The sequence below is a fragment of the Rutidosis leptorrhynchoides genome, chromosome 6, assembly GCF_046630445.1.
Source record: "Rutidosis leptorrhynchoides isolate AG116_Rl617_1_P2 chromosome 6, CSIRO_AGI_Rlap_v1, whole genome shotgun sequence".
Taxonomy (NCBI): domain Eukaryota; kingdom Viridiplantae; phylum Streptophyta; class Magnoliopsida; order Asterales; family Asteraceae; genus Rutidosis; species Rutidosis leptorrhynchoides.
In genome coordinates, this window is record NC_092338.1 from 102,929,510 (window position 1) to 102,953,056 (window position 23,547).

A 23,547-nucleotide genomic window follows, 5' to 3' on the forward strand; every position below is an offset into this window, starting at 1 on the left:
GCATTGCTTCAATGGTACCGCGGTTACACTTGTGTACTCGCAGGGCTAGAGGTCTCGGGTTCGAACCTCGTCACCCGCTCTAGGAATTGAAACATTATTCCTTGAAGGTGGCCCAAAGGGAAGGTTTTACCGACCCGCTCCGGGATTAAGATCCGGCCCGCCTGCTCCTCGGGATGGTTTAAGGGTCGGATCCTCAGAGTGTGGTTCGGGTTTCCTGCCCGAAAGCGTGTGTGTGTGTGCAAATGATGACTAGACTTCGGTCCGGACTGATGCAAGCTTGCCTTTCAAAAAAAAAAAAAAAAAAACTGACTAGCTTCCATACGTGTTCAATTACGTGATTAAGAGTAGGCGTTAGATGAGCAAACATGTGTTTGGTAGCCTTTTTATTTTCTACATACTAAATTCAACCGTTTTGTGTCCCTCTAATTTTTTTCCCGAATATAACAAAAAGTGTATAACTAAGACAATTTGATCGAATGATAGAAAAATACAAAACAAAAATAGAACAAAATAACGGAAGACTCGAGACTAGAAAACATAACCGAATACAACACATCAAGCTTTCGCTATATACAACCGAGCCTAACCGGTATAAACTAAAAAGTAATCACAAACAAATCAGAAAATATAGCGACACAAGTAAACAGAATACCTCTTGACAGAATTAATAAAACGTATAGCCCGAACAACATGTCTAACATATAAGCCCAAGAGTCCATCATTTTCTAAAACCAATTGGTGATAGAGTGACTTTCTGTTAGACTTATATGCATACATTTGTTAAGTCACATGGCCGATGTGAGATAATTTCCCAACACGCCCCCTCACATCGAGGCGTGGAACGGTTGTAGAGATGGCGACACGATAGAGGCCTGACTCAATCACTTTGTAGCGACGGCGGCACACACATGGGGGCCTGACTCGGACAAGCTTTGTAAAACCGCTTACCTGAGCTCTGATACCATGACAGAATTAATAAATCGTATAGCCCGAACAACATGTCTAACATATAAACCCAGGTTTCCATCCTTTTCTAAAACCAATTGGTGATATAGGGATTTCTCCTTAGACTTATATGCATACATTTGTTGAATCACATGGCCGATGGGGGATAACTTCCCAACAAATAAAGTGAACACAATTTCTAACAAAAACAAGTAAACCGACACTCGAAGCGACATAACCGAAACCAACCAAATCGAGAAAACATTCCGAAGCAACCTAAGCGACCTCACGATCTTTAAGACCCGGTTTGAAGATCTTGCCGTTAACCTTGTCAAGACGAACTTCTTTTCCAGACAGATTATCGAGAGAATATGAAAGAACATTAGACGATCCATTTCCATTTAAAGTAGCCGTTGACGGGGGTAACAAACCGCGTCACAAGGCCTTCAAAAAACCACGCCCGTTTTAAACCGAGCCAATCTCCATCTTCATTCCAAAGCTTGAAAACACAAACCGCTTTCTTCTATTTGCTCTTGTCCTAAGTTATTACTAACACTAAGTCGTGGGTTAAGTTATAAGTGAATAATTAATATGTAAAAAAACATTTGTATTAAGGTGCAAAGATTATTCTATATGCTAATCATAAGGTCTCTCGTATGCTGTTACTGAAGTTATTATTTGCTGCATACGTTTATTATTTATGAACGTAATGCGTAGATTTTTAAGGGGTAGTCGAGGACCCAACTTAGTTGTTCAACATTGTAACGACCCGACTTTTTCGACTTGTATTTGTGCTTGTTACTTTCTGCGAATCTGCATATTTGTGCGTACTAAGCTATATTATATTCTGGGATCTTATTTCATGATTAATTACTTTCATTCATACCTTACAACGTGCCATCAAGTACGCAGTTACTTAACTTGATCCCCGAATGCTTTTATGACCGTTAGTGTCACTTGACGTTTAAAACGAGCTATGTATTTTGTTGCACGTTTGACTTTGGTCATAATTGGAATATTATGACTACGTAATACTAATTGTTATTTTATAATGACAATTACTTGGGATTTTGGTTGCTTAATTACGCTTAGTAATTTACTTATGCTCACAAGTTAGTCTTGTTAGACTTTCTACCTTGTTGGACTCAAACCCACCCTACTCTAGCTAATGGACTATTTAATTAGCCCAATTTTAATAAGTTTGTGACCCATATAAATGTAAGATAAATGCCCGTTTATTAGAGGAAACATACTAGCATTTTTGTTAACCATAATCACAATTGTTGCATGGGATCACAACATAAGCACCAACTTTAGACAACCATTAACCAAAAAGAAAAAGTTGTCCCCCCCCCTCTTATCCCCTTGAAACCTACGGCCAACCCACCCCCATCCCCCTGTAGATACCACACAAACCTCACCCATTTTACACTTGATCTCATTCACAAATTACACACACTTACTCTCTAATTCTCTCTCTAGTCTTTTTCACTCTAAAAGTGTAAGTTTTAAATTTTCTTCTTCTTCTTCTTCTTCTTTTTCTTTTCTTCTCATTTTCGACATCATCATCATCATTAAAGGATCTAGCTTTTTGATCTTGTTATATCTTGTAGATTCAAACTTGGGTTTGAATCCGTCAAGAACATGAAAGATTCAAGCTTTCTAGCTTTGAATCTTCATTTACTTGTTAGATCTAGGTTTTCTAGCTTATGATTCCTTTATTTTATTATAAAGATCAAAACTTGTGTTTATGATCTTCATGTAACTTGAAGATCTAGTCTTTTGCTTTAAGGATCTTCAAGAACATTAAAGATCCAAGCTTTCCAGCTTAGGATTTTCTTAATACTTGAGATCTAAGTTATTATTGTAGATCTCACTTACTTGGAACTTTTTTGTGATTGTTGTGATGATAAAGATCAAGTCTTTATCATTTCACATGATGTAGATGCATAAACTTGTGTAAAAAGGACAAAGGTTGAAGCTTTATTGAGTTTATGCAATAAAGAGGCAACCTTGATGTTCAAAACTTGTAGAATGATAGCTTTTACTCTTAGTTGTGTGTTGATGGTTGAAACTTGGTCAAAGTGATGCTAAAACATCAAAGAGTTGTACACTTGAAGCTTACACGCATCAAGGATGAGAACCGTGATGAGCATCAAGCACCAAGAAACCCACCGGAGCATTTGTTTGCTGTTTTTCAGGGTCTTATCAGACTCCTGGACTTCTGGAAAATTGATTCTCAGATAGTTCGTTTCGATTAGATGACTTTTTGTTTAGGCCCCGCCTAAATCCGATATACGGTTTAGGATTTATAGCCTTCCGAAAGTCACTACGCCTTTGTAACGACGTGCTGAAAATTATGACCTACTCGCACTTAAACCGTTGCCACGGTCAAACGAAGACGAGTTAGGTTTGGAAAATTGGATAGAGGTTAGAAGACTCACATACGGAGCCTTGGCCACAGACCACGCATCTTTTAGATTTGTATAGAGGTCGTAGCAGCTGTCCGAATTCAGCCTTTTGTTTCGATCTCTGTTCTTTTTGAAAACTTACTTTATCTTTTACGAATGATGATGACGATGATGATACTTAAGACTTAATTTATTTACTTTTAATCCTTTTGGGACATTATACTGACTTAGTAACCTTTGACTTAGGTTTACGACCTTTCGGACCGACTTACTACCTGCATACTTTTCATATCGACTTTTACTGCTTATTTACTGTGAGTTATAGCTTCTCTTTTTTACTTTACTATTTTTGAGACTGAGAATACATGCGCTTTTTATGTTTTACATACTAGACACGAGTACTTAAACTTTACATATGTGTGGGTTATATAACGGCACAAAGTTTCCCCTTAGCACGGTAACGTTTAATCATTAGTTTTTGAACCGGTGAACGCGAATATTAGATATGGATCCATAGGGTTTGACATCCCCACTCGGGCTAGTCGCGCTAGCATTTAACGGGTGTTTGATACTTCGAGAATATATGCACTCGCCAAGTGTACTTTTAGGGGGTGATACTATTATTACGTTAAGTTCGTTACCGGGTGCCCACGGATAAGCATATACTTTTCATAACTGTTTTGAATACGAAATCTCGTGGTCTGCATTACATTACTGAATACAAACTATAGCTCACCAACATTCGTGTTGACCTTTTAAGCGTGTATTTCTCAGGTGCTTAGACGTTGTTGCTTCCGTTGTTAGACTTGCTGTCTTGGTGTTATAGACTTGCTGTTACAGACTCGCTGTGTTAGACTTCTGCTGCATTACTTAGAGATGTCTCAATCATAGAACTTTTATCTTGCATTCACAACTTATGTTATTTGAATAATGGCTTGTAACGACCTTTGTGTCATGTTATCTTTTGTAAAACGTTATCTTTTGTAAAACGTTATCTTTTTATGAATGCAAAACTTGTTCTAAAACAACATGTAGTATTATACCGTGTAATGGACCTGTTGTTAACAATTCGTACATGATGGTTTTGTACGGGGCGTCACATTTGGTATCAGAGCATCGGTTGTAGGGAATTAGGTTGCATTAGTGAGTCTTGACTGAGCCGAGTAGGACTCGCTAATAGGACTAATTTACAACTTGCTCGTTTACTTGTTACTGCTTACTACTAATGCATGCTAATGCTTACCTTTACTGCTATGTGAACTTGCTGCATGCTACTATCTGTCTTTGATTGCATGTTACTTTTGTTTAATACTGTTACGATTGCCATGCTATGTACTGCTAGGATGTTGTAGTGCCTGATTACGTGCTTGCTATATGTCTTACTGACATGGAAAATGTTATTTTTCCTTGTTCAGATGTCAGGCATGGCGCCCATGACCTTTGACTTCGAGAGTGACTCGGATACGCCTGCTACTTCGCCTACTATTGTTGCTGATTCACCGCTACCCTCCGGCGACTCCGGCGATTCGTCTTCTGGAGATAGTAGACACGCGCTTGACCTGATGGACGTCTCAGACGGAGACGAGGATCCTGAGGAGATTCCAGCTCCACCCATCCCTAGGCTCCCGGAGCCACAGCACCATTCCGGTGGTACTGTGATCCCTGGTGGAAACGGAGACGGTCCGTTCCGTAACGATCATGGACATTGGGCTAGACGCACCGCTGACGGACGTGTCGTACCGATTACACCTGGCAGATATCGACTTATGACCACCGGCCATACACATCCACCCGTACATGATGTACCTTCACTACCTTCCGACGATTCAGACGAATCATCATCCGATGACACCAGCAAGGAGGATTCTGAGGAGGATTCTGAGGAGGATTCCGAGGAGGAGCCCGTGTAGCCACCCTCTACCCCGCCGAAGAAGCGGTACCGCTTCGATGGTACTGTTATTCCAGGGGTTAATGGAGGAAAGCCTTTCGTGAACGCACATGGACAGTTGGTTAGGGTCACAGCCCGTAAGAGGGCTGTAAAGTATCCTTCTGATCCATTAGTGTGTAAGGTCGCCCGCTCAGAGCCGTCTACTTCTAGTACTACATCCGTATCATCTGGACCATCTGCACCATCTGCACCACCTACCCCACCAGCATCTCCTATCATCGAGGAACTGACGAGGGAAGTGCATGCCCTCCGTACTCGGGTAACTGAGCTCGAGGACCAGATGTCCCACACGATGGACATCATTTACCCACCATCGCCCTAGGACTGTTGTATTAGATTTCTTTATGTATTCTGTTTGTAGTTTCCTGATTTTCATTTATGTATTGTACGAACCTTATGCTGTTGTATGCAATTTTCTTACTATGAATGGAATTACTGTTGTTGATTTATTATACGGCTTTTTATTACATATTGGCTTTTGTGTTATGTGCTGCTTGTTGCCATGCTTAGTTATCGTGTACTGTGTCGTTTCCATGTTGTTTAACGTATGTCGTGACTTTGCTGGATTTTGACTTAAGTCGAAATTTTGTTTGGAAGATCGATGGCTAATGGAAGAGGTCTGAAATGCCCCGTCCTAATCCATCTGGACGAAGTCATCAACATTTGATCCCAGAGCTATAATCGACTCCAAGTAATGTCCTTAAAATGAGCAAATGCACAGCGGAAGATTTCTTTCATACCTGAGAATAAACATGCTTTCAAGTGTCAACCAAAAGGTTGGTGAGTTCATAGGTTTATCTTAAAATAATAAAATTCATCATTTTGATAGACCACAAAATTTAAATGCTGCATGGTACAAATGGGCCCAAATCCTATACCCACCTGTAATGTACATGCTATATATTTTAAATATAGTACATCTTTCTCGTGTACGAAACCATTTTCATAAATCATAGTAACCGTACACATATCTTGTGCACAAAAATAACATACACATAACCTGTGTATAAAATCATTCTCTCGATATATAACATTCACATCAACTGGTGGCAATTATCATGTCCACATAATTCAATGGTGGCAATTATCATGTCCACATAATTCAATGGTGGCAATTATCATGTCCACATAATTCAATAATAATCCGCAGAACTTCTGTCTGGATAATAATTCATTCGAGGAATGTTTTTCTTGTGTTTATCTCGTCAAACATTTATAAAAGCATTTCATGTATTCGCAGTTCAAAAATGTATTTCAAAAGCATTTAATAAAGCAGTTTTAAAAACAGCGCATTTATTCTCAGTCCCAAAAATGTAAAGAGTAAAAGGGAGCAAATGAACTCACCTAATGTATTTTGTAGTAAAAATACATATGACTATATTGAACAACTGAACAATGCAGGGTTGACCTTGGATTCACGAACCTATATCATTTGTATATTTATTAATGCATATATTGTAAATCACAAAATTTTATTTATTATTATGTATTATTTATATATTTATAGTTATATAGAATTTATACTAAATTTCATTTTAAAACGTATACTTTTATTATATTTTATATGATATTGTATATATATTAATTTTGTGTATATATAATTATATTGGTTAATGTTTATACATTTAGTTATATTAATATACCTATATATCTATATATGTGATTAGTATTGTATTCATGAAATATCATTAGTTTGTTATATGAAATATTAATATAATCCTAGTATATGTAAAAAGTATATATAATATACAAAAGATTTATTTGTCAAAATGATAGTTTCACTCGTAATTATAAAGTAAACATGATAGTTTTAGTAAAATAATATTTTTAATAATAGTAGTAAGTTTAATAATAATTATAGTCTTATTAGATATTTTAAATGATCATATTAATAATAATACAAACAGTATGATATTAGTAATAATAGTGATAGTAGTAAATATTAATAATAGCAATAATAATAATAATCATAATAATAATAATGATAATAACAATAACAATAATAAAAAGAAATTTGATAAGTAACTACCTTTCAAAAGCTTTCCTAAAAACAAACGCCCACGCCGGGGCTAGAACCCGAGACCTCTTGCTACCCGACACCACCTCTTAACCACTTAGCTGCTTCTACTTTTTTGTTTACACTCTCAACTAAAACTATCTAATCTATTTATTTTCGTTTCAGCCCAATAACACATAATGGGACACAGCCCAACCTTCCTAGTCCAAAGAGGACTCCTTCGGCCCAACTGAAAAGAATACTCGGCCCAAGTAGCGATTAATGGCCCAAAGACAAAAAGAAATAAATAGCTTGCAGCAGTCTTGGTTCGAACCCGTGATCTCTCGTTCATAAACACCACACCCTAACCATCGCTCTGCTGTTTCATTTCCTTTACTCAATCATCATCATAATCTAACACTTATCATCACCATGATTAATCTTAAACTATCATCATCAAACTACATCATCATCATCTTCCTTGTACTTCCTTCGAAAGAAAAAGAAAATATCAACCGTTCGATGTTTGCAAAACAATTGGGTGATGATCCGACCCAAATCTCCTCGACCCAACTGAAGATACCGGCCCAATACTTAACTAAAGGTTCTTGGGCCAAATTACATCCAGCAACTTTTCGGCCCAACAATTATATAGTATGTATCTCGATCCAGTTAGAAACGGGGAAACAAATAATCAAGCAAAAGCATTCGAAAATAAACAGATGAGAATTCAGCGAAGGATTTAGTGGGGGTGAGGTCATCTATTTACAAACAGTTTTTCGTGAATCGTCGGGAATGGTCGAAGGTCATTTGAATATATGAAACAGTTCAAAATTTTCGAGACTCAACATTACAGACTTTGCTTATCGTGTCAAAGATATTAAATCGTATCGAGAGTTTGGTTTAAAATTAGTCGAAATTTTCCGGGTCACTACAAAGTCCAAGAGAAATGCCCACAGCAGCACAACTTGAGGAGATGATAGCCGCTCGAGTAGCCGCAGCTATTGCAAATGCCAACCCTGCTCCAGCTCCACCGGCTAACCCGAACTTCCAGAATGGGTGTACTTTCAAGGAATTTTAGAGCTGTAAGCCCCACAATTTCAGTGGAACAGAAGGGCCAGTTGGGCTGACGAGATGGTTTGAGAAGTTGGAATATGTGTTCCGTGTGAGTAACTGATCCGAAGGAAATAAGACTAAGTTCGCATCCTGCACTTTGTCGGATGACGCTTTGACTAGGTGGAATACGCTCACCCAGGCGCAAGGAATTGACGAAGCTTATGCTACACCTTGGGAGGAGTTTAAGAGGGCTATGATCGAGGAGTACTGCCCCAGAACCGAAATTCAGAAAATGGAAGCGGAGTTTTGGGAACTGAAAGTTGTAAGAACTGATCTTGATGGCTATAACCGAAGGTACTTGGAGTTGGCATTGATGTGCCCCACAATGGTTACACCTGAGTTCAAACGGATGGAGAGGTATCTGTGGTGACTCCCCAAGGACATTCAGGGAAATGTCACTTCTTCGAAACCAGCGAATGTACCGGAAGCTATGCGTATGGCGCACACCCTGATGAATCAAATTACCTGCCATGAGCCAGAGACGGTGAAATCAGAATCGGGAGCTAGTTATGGGAAACGAAAGTGGGACGAAAGTAAGGGAAAAGGTTTTGACCAGAACCCGGCTAAGAGGTATGAGAATTTCAAGGGAAACAATGACTGGAGGAACCCTAACCCGAACCCTAGCTCTAACCCTAACTACAAAGGTAGTCTACCCCAGTGTAAGAGATGCTACAAGCATCACACTGGATACTGCAACGTAGTATGTGAGAAGTGTAAAAGGACTGGACACATCGGCAGAGATTGTAAGATCAACGCCCCAGCTGTGAGGACAAACCCAAGTGGACCAAGGAAGTGCTTTGAGTGCGGTCAGCAGGGCCACTTCAAGAATGAATGTCCTAACAAGAAGAAGGATGGCGGGCCAGCAAGTGGAAGAGTCTTCAACATGAATGCCAGAGATGCCTGTGAAGATCCTGACTTGGTTACAGGTACATTCACTATCAATAACCTGTTAGCTTCTGTCCTGTTTGATACCAGTGCCTATAGGAGTTATGTATGTAGACACTTTTGCTCTAAGATAGATTGGTCATTAGTGCCTTTGGATGAGAGTATACTTGTTGAGGTAGCCAATGGAAAACTTGAGAAAGTTTACCAAATTGGCCGAGGAGGTATTATAAACTTAGCTGGTGTGAATTTCGAGATTGATTTGATACCCATTAAGTTGGAGAGTTTTGATGTGGTAGTCGGTATGGACTGGTTGTCCAAAGTGAGAACAGAAGTTATTTCTGGAGAGAAGATTCTTCGTATAGCACACGAAGATGGTGAGCCACTAATTGTTTACGGAGAGAGATGTAGCCCAAAGCTAAACCTTATTAGTTGCATGAAGGCACAAAAGGTTATGAAAAAGGGGCGTTTTGCTGTTCTGGCGCATGTGAAGAAACTAGAAACTGAGGAGAAGAGTGTGGATGAAGTGCGAATTGTGAACGAATTTCCCGACGTCTTTCCGGAAGAGTTGCCTGGATTATCGCCACCGAGATCAGTGGAGTTTCAAATCGATCTAGTGCCAGGAGCTGCACCTGTAGCTCGCGCACCTTATCGACTTACACCTTCCGAACTGTAAGAGTTGCAGAGTCAACTGCAGGAACTACTAGACCGTGGATTTATCCGACTGAGTTCATTGCCTTGGGGCGCACCTATTTTGTTCGTGAAGAAGAAGGACGGATCTTTCCGTATGTGTATCGATTATCGTGAACTGAGCAAGTTGATGATCAAGAATCGATATCCCCTTCCTAGAATTGACGATCTTTTCGATCAGCTGCAAGGATCCAGTGTTTACTCCAAGATCGATTTGCGATCAGTTTATCACCCGTTGAGGGTGAAGGAGAGCGATGTGATGAAGACTGCGTTCAGAACCCGTTATGGTCATTATGAGTTTCTTGTGATGCCAATCGGTTTAACCAATGCACCTGCCGTGTTTATGGATCTCATGAATCGCGTATGCAAGCCGTTTATCGTATTCATAGATGATATCCTAATCTATTCCAAAAGCGAAGAAGAACATGAGCAACATCTTCGACTCATGCATGAACTCTTGAGACAAGAGCAACTCTATGCCAAATTCTCCAAGTGTGAATTTTGGCTGAAGGAAGTCCAATTTCTTGGTCATATTGTGAGCGATCAGGGTTCAAGGTCGATCCCGCGAAGATCGAAGCCATCAGAAATTGGAAAACCCCCACTACTCCTACTCATATCCGCCAATTTTTAGGCCTCGTCAGTTACTATCGTAGATTCATCGAAGGTTTCTCTTTGATTGCGCGTCCTTTGACCACGTTAACTCACAAGGGGAAGAAGTACGTTTGGGCAACCGAGCAAGAGTCGGCATTCCAAACCCTGAAGTAGATGTTAACCACCGCTCCTATTCTGACCCTTCCCGAAGGCAGTGATGATTTCGTTGTGTATTGCGATGCCTCCCGACAAGGTTTTGGGTGCGTATTGATGCAACGGAAGAAGGTTATCGCTTACGCCTCTCGACAACTGAAGATTCACGAGCGAAACTACACTACTCACGATCTTGAGCTTGGAGACGTTGTCTTTGCACTCAAACTGTGGAGACACTATCTGTATAGAACCAAGAGCACTATCTTCACCGACCATAAAAGCCTCCAACACATCTTTGATCAAAAGCAACTGAATATGAGACAGCGTCGATGGATCGAGACGTTGAACGACTATGATTGTGAACTTCGCTACCACCCTGGAAAGGCAAATGTTGTAGCTGATGCCTTGAGCCGAAAGGAAAGAATGGTACCCCTTCGTGTTCGAGCCTTGAACGTCACCATTCACACGAATCTCAATAGCCAAATCCGTGTAGCTCAAGAGGAAGCTCTCAAGGAAGAGAATATTGCTCAAGAGCACTTGAACATTCTCGTTTCTTGAGTCGAGGTCAAGGAGACTGGACTCCAATACTTTGCCGGAAGAATCTGGGTGCCTAGTTATGGGGATTTACGAAGCCTAATTCTAGATGAAGCCCACAAGTCGAGGTATTCAATTCATCCAGGAGCTGGTAAGATATACCACGACCTCAAGGTTCAATATTGGTGGCTGAACCTCAAGAAGGATGTTGCGACTTACGTTGGAAAGTGTTTAACTTGTTCCAAGATCAAAGCCGAACATCAGAGGCCATCCGGATTACTTCAGCAACCCGAAATCCCGTAATGGAAGTGAGAAGGAATAACAATGGACTTTATCACGAAGCTACCGAAGACGGTAGGCAGTTATGATACCATCTGGGATATCGTTGACCGTCTTACCAAATCTGCACACTTCCTAGCCATGAAGGAAACTGATACGATGGAGAAACTCGCGCAACTATATATAAAGGAAGTTGTTGTAACATCCTGTTTTTCCAGCAAGTTGGGACGCCGTCCAACTTTGAAGGACTGGACGCCGTCCAGATTTTGGGACGCCGTCCAGAATAACTGGCGGGCCAGCTGAGAGTTTTTAGATATTTTAGAAGGGGTATTTTGGTATTTTCACTTTGGAACGTGTTTAAGGCCACTAGATTAGTTTTGGGGTGTGTCATTACTCCACTTTCAACAACCTCAACCCTACCACTTCAAGTTTAGAGAGAGAGAGATTTCTAGTGTGAGAAAACTCAAGGAAAGGAAGGAGAAGCTAGTTCCGGGTCCTACCTCGAGTATTAAAGTTGTTCATCTAGTTGCTAGCTACGCGGTGATAGTAGTGGTAAGTCCTAATCTTCATTTTCTTACTTAATTAGTGTTAAAGGGTTAGGGTTTGGGTTAGTGTTGAACCTAAAACCCATAATTGGTGATTTTGGGGATTTTGGGTAAGGATGAGTCATGAAAGACTCAAGATTTACTAACCTAGGGTTTCAAGTGTTAAATGGTGTAAATGCGTCGAAATGGGTTGGTTAATCACTAGCTCACTTGTGTTGTTAGTAAAATTGGTTCTAGAGTTTATGGTTGACTTGAAATGGGTCAAATGGGTGGGTTTGACCTAGCGGGTTAAATTGAGTATGAAAACACCCTAGTTATGTGTTGATGGAAGTCTTAGAACCTTAATCACTAGCTTTTAGTGATTAGTTGGGAGTCTTGACCTTTAATGTGTGAATCTAGTGCAAATGGGTCATAAATGCACTAGTGAGGGTAGTTGGTGGAAAGTCCAACTTATTATGTGAATTAATTGAGAATTAATTATGTTAGGTGACTCGCTTTGAAGGTTACAAGTTATTGTTGGAAATCTCGCCAAGTCGACAAGGTGAGTGGAATGATTATACATGTGTGTATATAATGTATTTACTTGTACGAGATTCGATGTGGGTTTAAGTTCGGGCGGTCGATACCACATCGGGTCAATATATGATATGGGTTTAAGTTCGGGCGTTCGATGCCATGTCATGTATGTGTGTGGGCGTGTATAGTGGGTTTAAAGTTCGGGCGTTCGATACCACATTACACGTGACGGGTGGTTTTAAAGTTCGGGCGATCGATACCACTCCGGGGTTAGTGTTATAATTCTTTGTACGCTAACGGTTGTTGGGAACACCGATGGGAAATTCGAAGTACCATTCTTTTGTACTATTGGTTAACCATGGTTATGTGTTTGTAGTGTGGCACTTTATATTATTCGAGTTATATATGCTATTTTTTGTGCTAGCTTGTGGTCTTGGAGATTTAGCGTTATACATTGCGTTGGTACGTCTTTTATATTGCTAGCGTGTATGAGGTAATTGTGTATGTGATTGCAAGTACGTAGGTTATATATGTATGTGTATAATTATTGCATTCACTAAGCGTTAGCTTACCCTCTCGTTGTTTACCTTTTTAGGATCCGGCTTGGATAAGGGCAAAGGTATTCACTTGGATTAGTGGCTCTCGGGGGTTTTAGCTTTTTGGAAGTTCGACCAAGATTTGGGTAGTTTAACCCCAAACACCATGCTCTAGTGACGTTTGGCAATTAAACTTTTTGTGGTCGAAACTCGTATTTCGTACTTAATGGTATTTTGGGCATATGTGGGCCCTGTGATGTAAAAATAGTTTTTATTGTGGAAATCCCTTAGTTTTACTTATGTTGATATGTTGTGAAAATATACTTCTTTGGAAAGTGTCGGGAAGCGGGTTTTTCGTTCACGTAAAAAAAGAAAACTGGTCAGTCCCTGTTAGTTAAACTGGACGCCGTCCAAATTTGTTGGACGTCGTCCAAGGCTTTAGTACTGGACGCCGTCCAGATGTGCTGGTTCAATTTTTTTTTATTTTACAGTTTTGGTTGGTTAACGGGTTGGGTTGTTACAGTTGTATCTCGACACGGTGTACCCTTATCGATTATTTCAGACCGAGATGCCCGTTTCGCTTCTAGATTTTAGCGTTCTTTACAAGAAGCTTTGGGAACACATTTAGATATGAGTACTGCGTATCACCCGCAAACCGACGGACAGAGCGAACGCACGATTCAAACCATGGAGGACATGTTGCGTGCTTGTGTAATTGATTTCGGAAAGGCTTGGGAGAAGTATTTGACGCTAGTCGAATTCTCTTACAACAATAACTATCACGCGAGCATTAAGGCCGCACCTTTCGAAGCCTTGTATGACCGCATATGTCGTTCTCCTATCTGTTGGGCCGAAGTAGGTGAAAAGCAAATCACCGGACCCGTACTCATCCATGAAACAACCGAGAAGATTGTCCAAATTCAAGCGTGGCTCAAGACGGCCCGTGATCATCAAAAGAGCTATGCCGACCTTAAGCGTAAAGATCGCGAATTCCAAGTAGGTGACCGAGTGATGTTGAAAGTCACACCTTGGAAAGGTGTAATCCGTTTCGGAAAGCGTGGGAAGCTAAATTTGCGATATATTGGTCCTTTTGAAGTTTTGGAGCGTATTGGACCCGTTGCTTACCGTTTGGATCTTCCGACTCAGTTGAGTGCAGTTCATTCCACTTTCCACATGTCGAATATGAAGAAATATCTTGCTGAACCGGAACTTGTCATACCACTCGAGGAGCTTACGATTGATGACAAACTCCACTTTGTGGAAGAATCTGTTGAAATTATGGACTGTGAGGTCAAGACCTTGAAACGCAACAAGATTCCAATTGTCCGAGTCCGTTGGAATGCTAAACGAGGACCTGAGTTTACTTGGGAGCGAGAGGATCAGATGATGCAGAAGTATCCTCACCTCCTCACAACTCTACCACCTACCTTAGCTTAAAATTTCGGGACGAAATTTTCATTAACAGGTGGGTAATGTAACGACCCGACTTTTTCGAATTGTATTTGTGCTTGTTACTTTCTGCTAAACTGCGTATTTGTGCGTACTAAACTATATTATATTTTGGGATCTTATTTCATGATTAATTACTTTCGTTCATACCTTACAACGTGCCATTAAGTGCGTAGTTACATAACTTGATCCCCGAATGCTTTTATGACCGTTAGTGTCACTTGACGTTTAAAACGAGCTATGTATTTTGTTACACGTTTGACTTTGGTCATAATTGGAATATTATGACTACGTAATACTAATTGTTATTTTATAATGACAATTACTTGGGCTTTTGGTTGCTTAATTACGCTTAGTAATTTACTTATGCTCACTAGTTAGTCTTGTTGGACTTTCTACCTTGTTGGACTTAAGCTCACCCAACTCTAGCTAATGGACTATTTAATTAGTCCAATTTTAATAAGTTTATGACCCATATAAATGTAACACAAATACCCATTTATTAGAGGGAACATACTAGCATTTTTGTTAACCATAATCACAATTGTTGCATGGGATCCCAACATAAGCACCAACTTTAGACAACCATTAATCAAAAAGCAAAAGTGGTCCCCCCTTGTCCCCTTAAAACCTACGACCAACCCACCCCCATCCCCCTATAAATACCACACAAACCTCACCCATTTTACACTTGATCTCATTCACAAATTACACACTCTTATTCTATAATTCTCTCTCTAGTCTTTTTCACTCTAAAAAATGTAAGTTTTAAATTTTTTTCTTCTTCTTCTTCTCTCCTCATTGTCGACATCATCATCATCATTAAAGGATCTAGCTTTTTAGCTTTTTGATCTTGTTATATCTTGTAGATTCAAACTTGGGTTTGAATCCTTCATGTAACTTGAAGATATAGTCTTTTGCTTTAAAGATCCAAGTTTTCTAGCTTAGGGTTTTCTTAATACTTGAGATCTAAGTTATTATTGTAGATCTCACTTACTTGGAACCTTTTTGTGATTGTTGTGATGATAAAGATCAAGTCTTTATCATCTCACATGATGTAGATGCTTAAACTTGTGTAAAAAGGACAAAGGTTGAAGCTTTATTGGGTTTATGCAATATAGAGGCAACCTTGATGTTCAAAACTTGTAGAATGATAGCTTTTACTCTTAGTTGTGTGTTGATGGTAGAAACTTGGTCAAAGTGATGCTAAAACATCAAAGAGTTGTACACTTGAAGCTTACACGCATCAAGGATGAGAACCGTGATGAGCATCAAGCACCAAGAAACCCACTTGAGCAATATTTTGCCGTTTTTAGGGGTCTGATCAGACTCCTGGACTTCTATAAAAGTGATTTTCAGATACTTCGTTTCGATTAGATGACTTTTCATTTAGGCCTCTCCTAAATCCGATATACGGTTTAGGATTTATAGCCTTCCGAAAGTCACTACGCCTTTGTAACGCCGTGCTGAAAATTCTGACCTACTCGCACTTAAACCGTCTCCACGGTCAAACGAAGACGAGTTAGGTTCTGAAAATTGGACAGAGGTTAGAGGACTCACATACGGAGCTTTGGCCACTGACCACGCGTCTTTTCGATTTGTATAGAGGTCATAGCAACTGTCCGAAGTCAGCCTTTTATTTCGATCTCTATTCTTTTTGAAAACTTACATTATCTTTTACTAATGATGATGACGATGATGATACTTAAGACTTAATTTATTTACTTTTAAACCTTTTGGGACAATATACTGACTTAGTAACCTTTGACTTAGGTTGACAACCTTTCGGACCGACTTACTACCTGCATACTTTTCATATCGACTTTTACTGCTTATTCACTGTGAGTTATAGCTTCCCTTTTTTACTTTACTATTTTTGGGACTGAGAATACATGCGCTTTTTATGTTTTACATACTAGACACGAGTACTTAAACTTTACATATGTGTGGGTTATATAACGGCACAAAGTTTCCCCTTAGCACGGTAACGTTTAATCATTGGTTTTTGAACCGGTGAACGCGAATATTAGATATGGATCCATAGGGTTTGACATCCCCACTCGGGCTAGTCGCTAGCATTTAACGGGTGTTTGATACTTCGAGAACATACGCACTCGCCAAGTGTACTTTTAGGGGGTGATACTATTATTACGTTAAGTTAGTTACCGGGTGCCCACGGATAAGCATATACTTTTCATAACTGTTTTAAATACGAAATCTCGTGGTCTACATTACATTACTGAATACAAACTATAGCTCACCAACACTCGTGTTGACCTTTTAAGCGTGTATTTCTCAGGTGCTTAGACGTTGTTGCTTCCGCTGTTAGACTTGCTGTCTTGGTGTTATAGACTTGTTGTTACAGACTCGCTGTGTTAGACTTCCGCTGCATTACTTAGAGATGTCTCAATCATGGAACTTTTATCTTGCATTCACAACTTATGTTATTTGAATAATGGCTTGTAACGACCTTTGTGTCACGTTATCTTTTGTAAAACGTTATCTTTTCATGAATGCAAAACTTGTTCTAAAACAGCATGTAGTATTATACCGTGTAATGGGTCTGTTGTTGACGATTCTTACATGATGGTTTTGTACGGGGCGTCACAAACATCATCTATGAGATCGCGAGGTTAAAACTGATGTTGATGAAGTTCAAGGACTCTCTCATGTTCGGAACATGAAGATAGCATGGCAAATCTAACGTAATGTGTCGAGGGTGGTTTATTTCTATGGTGGTGTTTGGTTCTTGATTCAGCTTGTAACCATAGTTGTTTCCTATCTATAAGTCTTACTTGTTTGTTGAAAAGCTTGTAATTATTCATTATTCATTATTAGTAATACTTATCGGCTGAAACTCTTTACCCAAAATTTTGTGTTAACTATTAAGGTGTGAAAATTGACAATGTTAAAAAATGGAGTAACCCCATTATGACGTCAATCTAACCAAATCATAGTCTTAAACGATGGGATAACATTTGGATACCTATACATCTTCATAGACAATATTTTTTAGTTACAAGATTTTTGTTATAAAGTACTACGAGTACAATTTATTATTTGTTTATAAAACATCGATCGATTTAAATATTCAATGATATGATGGATAAACTTAAACCAAATAAGCTCACATGCAATTTTTATAATGTGAATTTTTATAATGTGAATGTGAATGCAAAGTTGCAACATTGACTTTCACTTTTTAGATAAATGTATCATACAATGGATCTACAAAGTTATCAACATACAAAAGGGATTTATAACTCAAAAAATCTTGGCGATTTCAAAAATCCCAAAAAAAAATTAAGAGCAAAAAGAAGTAAAATCCCTAGTATGATTATGATTTACAGATTTACAGATAATGGGAATTAGCAAAATCCCTAATTTTAATTGATTTGGGTTTGCCACCTAAAAAATAATTACTACCCAAAAAAAAAAAAAAAAAAATGTCTATCTTGCAAGCTTCTGCTTTTTTATAAATTCAGATATTCTTGATAATGCAATTTCAAGAGTATCTTCACTCATGTTTGCGAAACAAACTCGAAACCACCCTGGTTCCGAACAATGGCAAGATGATCCTGGGGAGATATTTAGCTTAACTTCGTGCATAATCGTCTTCCAGATGGCTAATTCGCTCTCGATTGTGGGTTCCGCCAAATAAGGACTCAGGTTCATCCAACAAAAAAGGCCTGCATTTCCCTTTAAACATTCGATTCCCGCCTTTTTAAGCCCATTGATGATCATTTCATATTGTTTCTTCAATCTTTCTCGGTTAATCTTTATGTATTTTTGCGTAAACTTTTTATCTGATAACATCGATGCCAACAAAAACTGTGTTTGTGATGAAATCAAGGTGAAACTAGACATTCTTCTTGCGGTTGTCACGACTTGATCGTTGTACGAATACACTGTTCCTACTCGAAAACCTGGGAGACCAAGATCTTTTGAAAGACTATAAACAATGTGACATCTTTCTGCGTCTTTATAGTTTCTTGATTCGAGTACTTCTGCGATGCTAACGAATTCGTCTGCATTAAATGCTGAACCCGAGTAGATTTCATCTGAAACTAGATGAATGTTCTTTCGGGTCACGAATTCTAGAATCTCTTCTAGAACTTTCCGTTGAATCGTTGCACCCAACGGGTTCGAGGGGTTTGTGATTAAGACACCTCTCACTTTTATGTTCATTGATTTCGCATGATCATATGCTGCCTCTAATGCTTTAGGAGTAATTTGAAAATTATTTGAACTATCACAATGGATTGGGTCAATTTGTACACTAGTTCTCCATCTAATATCTCTATCAAATCTGCAATATTAAAAAATAAAAAGGTTAATAAATATTAAATTATATCAAAAAATTTACATAATAGTTATAAACACCGAGCTGGTAATAAGACCGGCCCAGTACAACTGGGCCTGTCATTGTGCTCGGTGTTAGTAAAGTTTTGACTTGTATGGTAACTTACCCCGGATAATAAGGTGTTGGGACCAACAATGCTTCACCAGGATCAGCCAAAATGAAAGTTAAAAGCTCGTTAGCTGCGGTTGCACCGGCGGTTAAGACGACTCGATCGGGGTTGAATTTGGCTTTACCTCCCCTCACTTGTTCCATGAAACTTGCCATTGCCTTTCTAAAAGATTGAAGTCCATGGTAATCTTGAAATAAAGCATTTTCTTTAAAGCCAGAAACTTTTTGGCCCCAGTTTGATGCTTCCATATTTGTTTCCAAATATTCTTCTAGCAAATCAAAAGATACCTATGAAAAGAAACCAAAATCATTGTTAGCTCACTCCAATAATAGACAAAAATATAAACAAATAATGTCTTTGTGAATATTATGTTTTAAAAGACTAATTTTTATGTTGTGTGCTTACTTGATTTTCAGCTAGACCCATTTGAATGACCCCAGAAGGATTACTTGTTTCATGATAAGGGTTTTCATCATAAGCCTTCCATCCTGCAAAATATGGTGAATATTCACCATGAGTTTCTGAGGTTGCTATCTTTGATAATTCAACACATGGTTGTTGTTGTTGTACAATTTCGATCGGCATGTTTAAATTTATCTGCTTAAGTTAAGGGCTTGTTTGATTCTTTCAGTTCAAGTTTGAATCAAGTTTTGTGTGTTAAGAAATTTAAGAGAGAAATGGGAGAATGATGATGTGAATAGAAAGTGTTTGATGAAAACTTTGTGAAAATTCCCACATATATAGGAAGTGATAAACAGAAAGTATGCAAGCACATAAAAAAATATGGTGTAGGACCTACTTGCAACATGTCAATATATATTTTTATCTTAGAAATGATATTGAGTTGGCAACAGGAAGCAATGATTCTTTGATGAATAGAATAAGGTAAAAAGAATTTTGTAAAAATTGCAGTTCTACAATACAACTAAACACCTTTTTTTTTTCCTTTTTTTTTTTTTAACAGCAGTACGTAAAACCCCCTCTCACCCACTACCCTCGGAACGCGATGTGCAGAAGGCAGCCTTGAGTAAAATTCAACGGTAAAGGCGCAACCTTGTGTGCAATGTTACACCCCACGAGAGTCAAACTCCTGACCTCTCGTTAAAAGATGTATGCCACTAAAACATGAGCTAGAACACAACGTTCTAAACACCTTCTTTCTAACCTCAATGACATACACATGCATATATCTATAGAAAAATGCCAGTATAGAAAAATGATTTCTTCATGATGTGATGCTACACTTTTATGTATATGTCAATTAACATGTACTTGGTCGTTTTTAGCTTGGCTAGTTCCTTAGGTATTGTATTTGTTGTTGCAAGACCGACTTAAATTTTGATAGGTTTTTTCTTCTTTTGATAAAAATTCATTAGTTATATACTTTCTTTGTTACTTTTTAAAAAATGATAACAAATAAACATGGACTACTTGTATGTTCACTTTAATAAAAAAGTTCATCAATGAGTTACTACCTCCGTCTCATTCCAATAGTCCAGTATTCCATTTTGGGCTGTCCCAAATTAATAGTCCACTTCCATAAATAGAAAGGAAAGAAGATATTTCATTGGTGGAGAAATGAAGTTAGTGAGATTTTCTAAAACTGCGTGTTTTTTGTCTGTGGACTATTGGAATGAGACGGAGGGAGTATTATTTAACCGTTCTTGTCTTTTGACTTTGATAGAAAGTTCATTAATGTCATTTAACAGTTATTTTCATCACTTTTGACTTTTTTGTTTCATTGTTGTAACTAGAATTTCGTTAGTATGATATTAAAATATTTTTGCTCTCTGTAATTTCCATACTGATAATATGGTTGAATATTATTTTAGTTCAGACACAATTTTTTTCTTTTTTCTTTTTTTTTGAGTAAGCGAGGAAACCCTCCTATGAACGAGCACATTGGCTCTCCCATAGAAGGTAAAACCTCGGGTAATCAAGCCCCCGAGCGCGAGACCTAGTACCGGGTGAATTGCGTATTATGCGCACCCTCTAGTCACACTCCATTTTTGAACAATTTGGCATAGCCAGGAATTGAACCCGGGTGGTGTACTTCATTGGGCAACTCGGTGGCCACTCAGGCAAGCCTGAATGGTTAGTTCAGACACAATTTCATATAACGATTGAGATATCTTTATATGTAAAAAACTGACGCACTTAATTATTTGCATATAATAATAACCATATAATATAATTATAATTATAATTATTAAAACAAAAAAAATGCATATTGTATAGTGGTTGGGACAACTGTTCGGCCATTGACCAGTGTCCTTTTTAAGGACCCTTCCATGCATTACACGATCTTCATAACTAATGGGGGCTAGTTATGTTAGCGGCCAACAAACACACAAATGATTGTGAGTTTTATTACTTGATATTTGGATGTGACACATGTGTCCTTTGAAGTTTGGATTCATAATTTAGATGGAAACACATTTTCTAAAATTCGGATGTTTATTGTGGATTTAAACACGTTCATTCTATGAAATTTGGATTTTTTTGAATGTATAATGAGTTTGAAATTCCGATTTTAATTGAAAATTCTTGTTTAAAAAAAAAAAAGTTTAAAGGGAAAACTAAATTACTAAAAATTTGAAAGGTTAAATTGAAATTGATAAAAATACAAAAAAGGCAGAACATGTTCTATCACCCTCTTGTTTCTGCCGGTAAATCTGAGAGTCGGAGTTGCTCCGGCGTTTTTTTCCGGATTGCTATGCCGGTTTTCCTTTATTTTTCTTTTACAAAATTGGCGATTTTGGTGACCGATCTATCTCTTTCGTTGGTGGTTGTGGGTGGTCCGGTGGCTCCGGTCGTTTTTCGCCAGGTGTGCGCTGGCAGTCGCGACTGTGGCAAGGTGATCAACCGCTCAGGCCCCATGATTTTTAGGTGCCCAATTTTTTTTATATGTACATATACAATTATAGATTTGAGAATCATGAGAAGTATGAAAACATAATTGAAGCAGCGAATACGAAATACAATAGGTTCAAAAACAACAATCAAAGACTCCATAAAAAAGAAATCAAAGTCCATTAGCACTCTAGCAAGACTTGGAGGACTATTTAAAAAAAAACTTATATTACTACTTAGGGCCTAAGGGCCTTTTTTTCATCTTGTTCTAGGCCTCTAATTTCTCGAGACCAGCCCTGCAAACAACGATATGAGCGATATAATATTTGAGTAATGCTTTAACAACAAACGTTTACATTAAGTTTTTTTCTTCCATTTGAACTTTGATTAAAATTAACTTTTACTATACTTGGCAAACGAGTCAGCTTAGTTCGGTTTGAGTAACAGGTTAAAACGGTTTTAGATTGAATTAGGTCATGGGTGAAACATGTTAGACTTTTAAAAGCTCCAAATGGGTTATGTTGGGTAATAGGTCAAAGGTCAGAAATATTTTATACATAATAAATGATATAACATGAATAAATGTTTTCATACATGTTTCACGTATTGTTTAACTCATTCCCAAGAGCCATTAGACATATTTGTATATTTATTGAGATTCAAGAATTGATACCCATCAGTCTTGTTCCCTTATTTACTGTATATATGACCCAATATGTTTGTAAGAAAACCCATTAGAATTTTTTTTTTTTTTTTTTTTTTTTTTAAGTTTGTGGTTTATATCGTAAGTTTTTTTCGAGACTCAATAGACCTAAAATCTTAACTCAACTGAGCTGAATTTTCGGTTTGTTATTTATTTATTTATTTTTTCCTGAAAATGAAGCATGAAGAAGAATTTTATCATGATCAAAGAATCATTGGCCTAATGGTATCGGAGTGACATTTTCAACTAGAAGATTCAATGTTCGAGTCCCTCTATAGATAGCTTGTATGTATTTCGTAGATTAATTTGTGATAGTGGTATGTGTGAGTTTGTCTTAAACAAAAAAAAAAAAATTAAGCTATGGTATTAAATTAAAATTAAGTAATATTTGTGTGGAAAATTAAATAGATAATCTTTCGCATGTCTCACGAGTGGGTTATCTATATGACTTCAAGTTAATCAAACTTTTAATATACATTATTGAATACTATATATACATTATTGAATAATATGATTGACTAATTTCAAGTTTGACATATATTTAATATTTTTTCGAATGGTTTTGTCAACTTTTATATATGTTTAAGAATTGCGTCGTTGTTTCTCATTTTAAAAAGTTAGTTAACTTCGACTTTTATTTTTAAAAATATATTTGTGAACTTCCTCTCTGTAGATTATTTATATGCCAAAAGTTATGTTAAGTATATCATAGATCCACTAAATAAAGTACGCATGATTACGTAAAGAACATTAACACATAAGCTTCCACTTTTTCGTTATCTCCCCGACAATCGGCCTTATGGAAATCACAGCAGGGTGATCACACATCTGCTTGGCTAAGGGCAGTCCCTATTTTGGGGTTGGGTCAGACGATGAACGCAAAGACTTACCGATGTGTGTTGTGCTACCGGTTAGGTGTTCCTTTGTT

The 23,547-nt window shown here is 38.0% G+C and overlaps 1 protein-coding gene across 1 annotated transcript; it reads right to left on the reverse strand.

The window, feature by feature from the left end:
• Window positions 1-18,041: 18,041 nt before the first annotated feature.
• LOC139853924 (1-aminocyclopropane-1-carboxylate synthase 7-like) lies at window positions 18,042-19,648 on the reverse strand. The gene is made up of 3 exons (XM_071843261.1): window positions 19,469-19,648; window positions 19,061-19,350; window positions 18,042-18,900 (listed from the first exon to the last, which is right to left on the reverse strand). Exons 1-3 carry the CDS (start codon window positions 19,646-19,648, stop codon window positions 18,042-18,044), a joined length of 1,329 nt encoding a protein of 442 aa, XP_071699362.1.
• Between the last annotated feature and the right edge of the window lie 3,899 nt (window positions 19,649-23,547).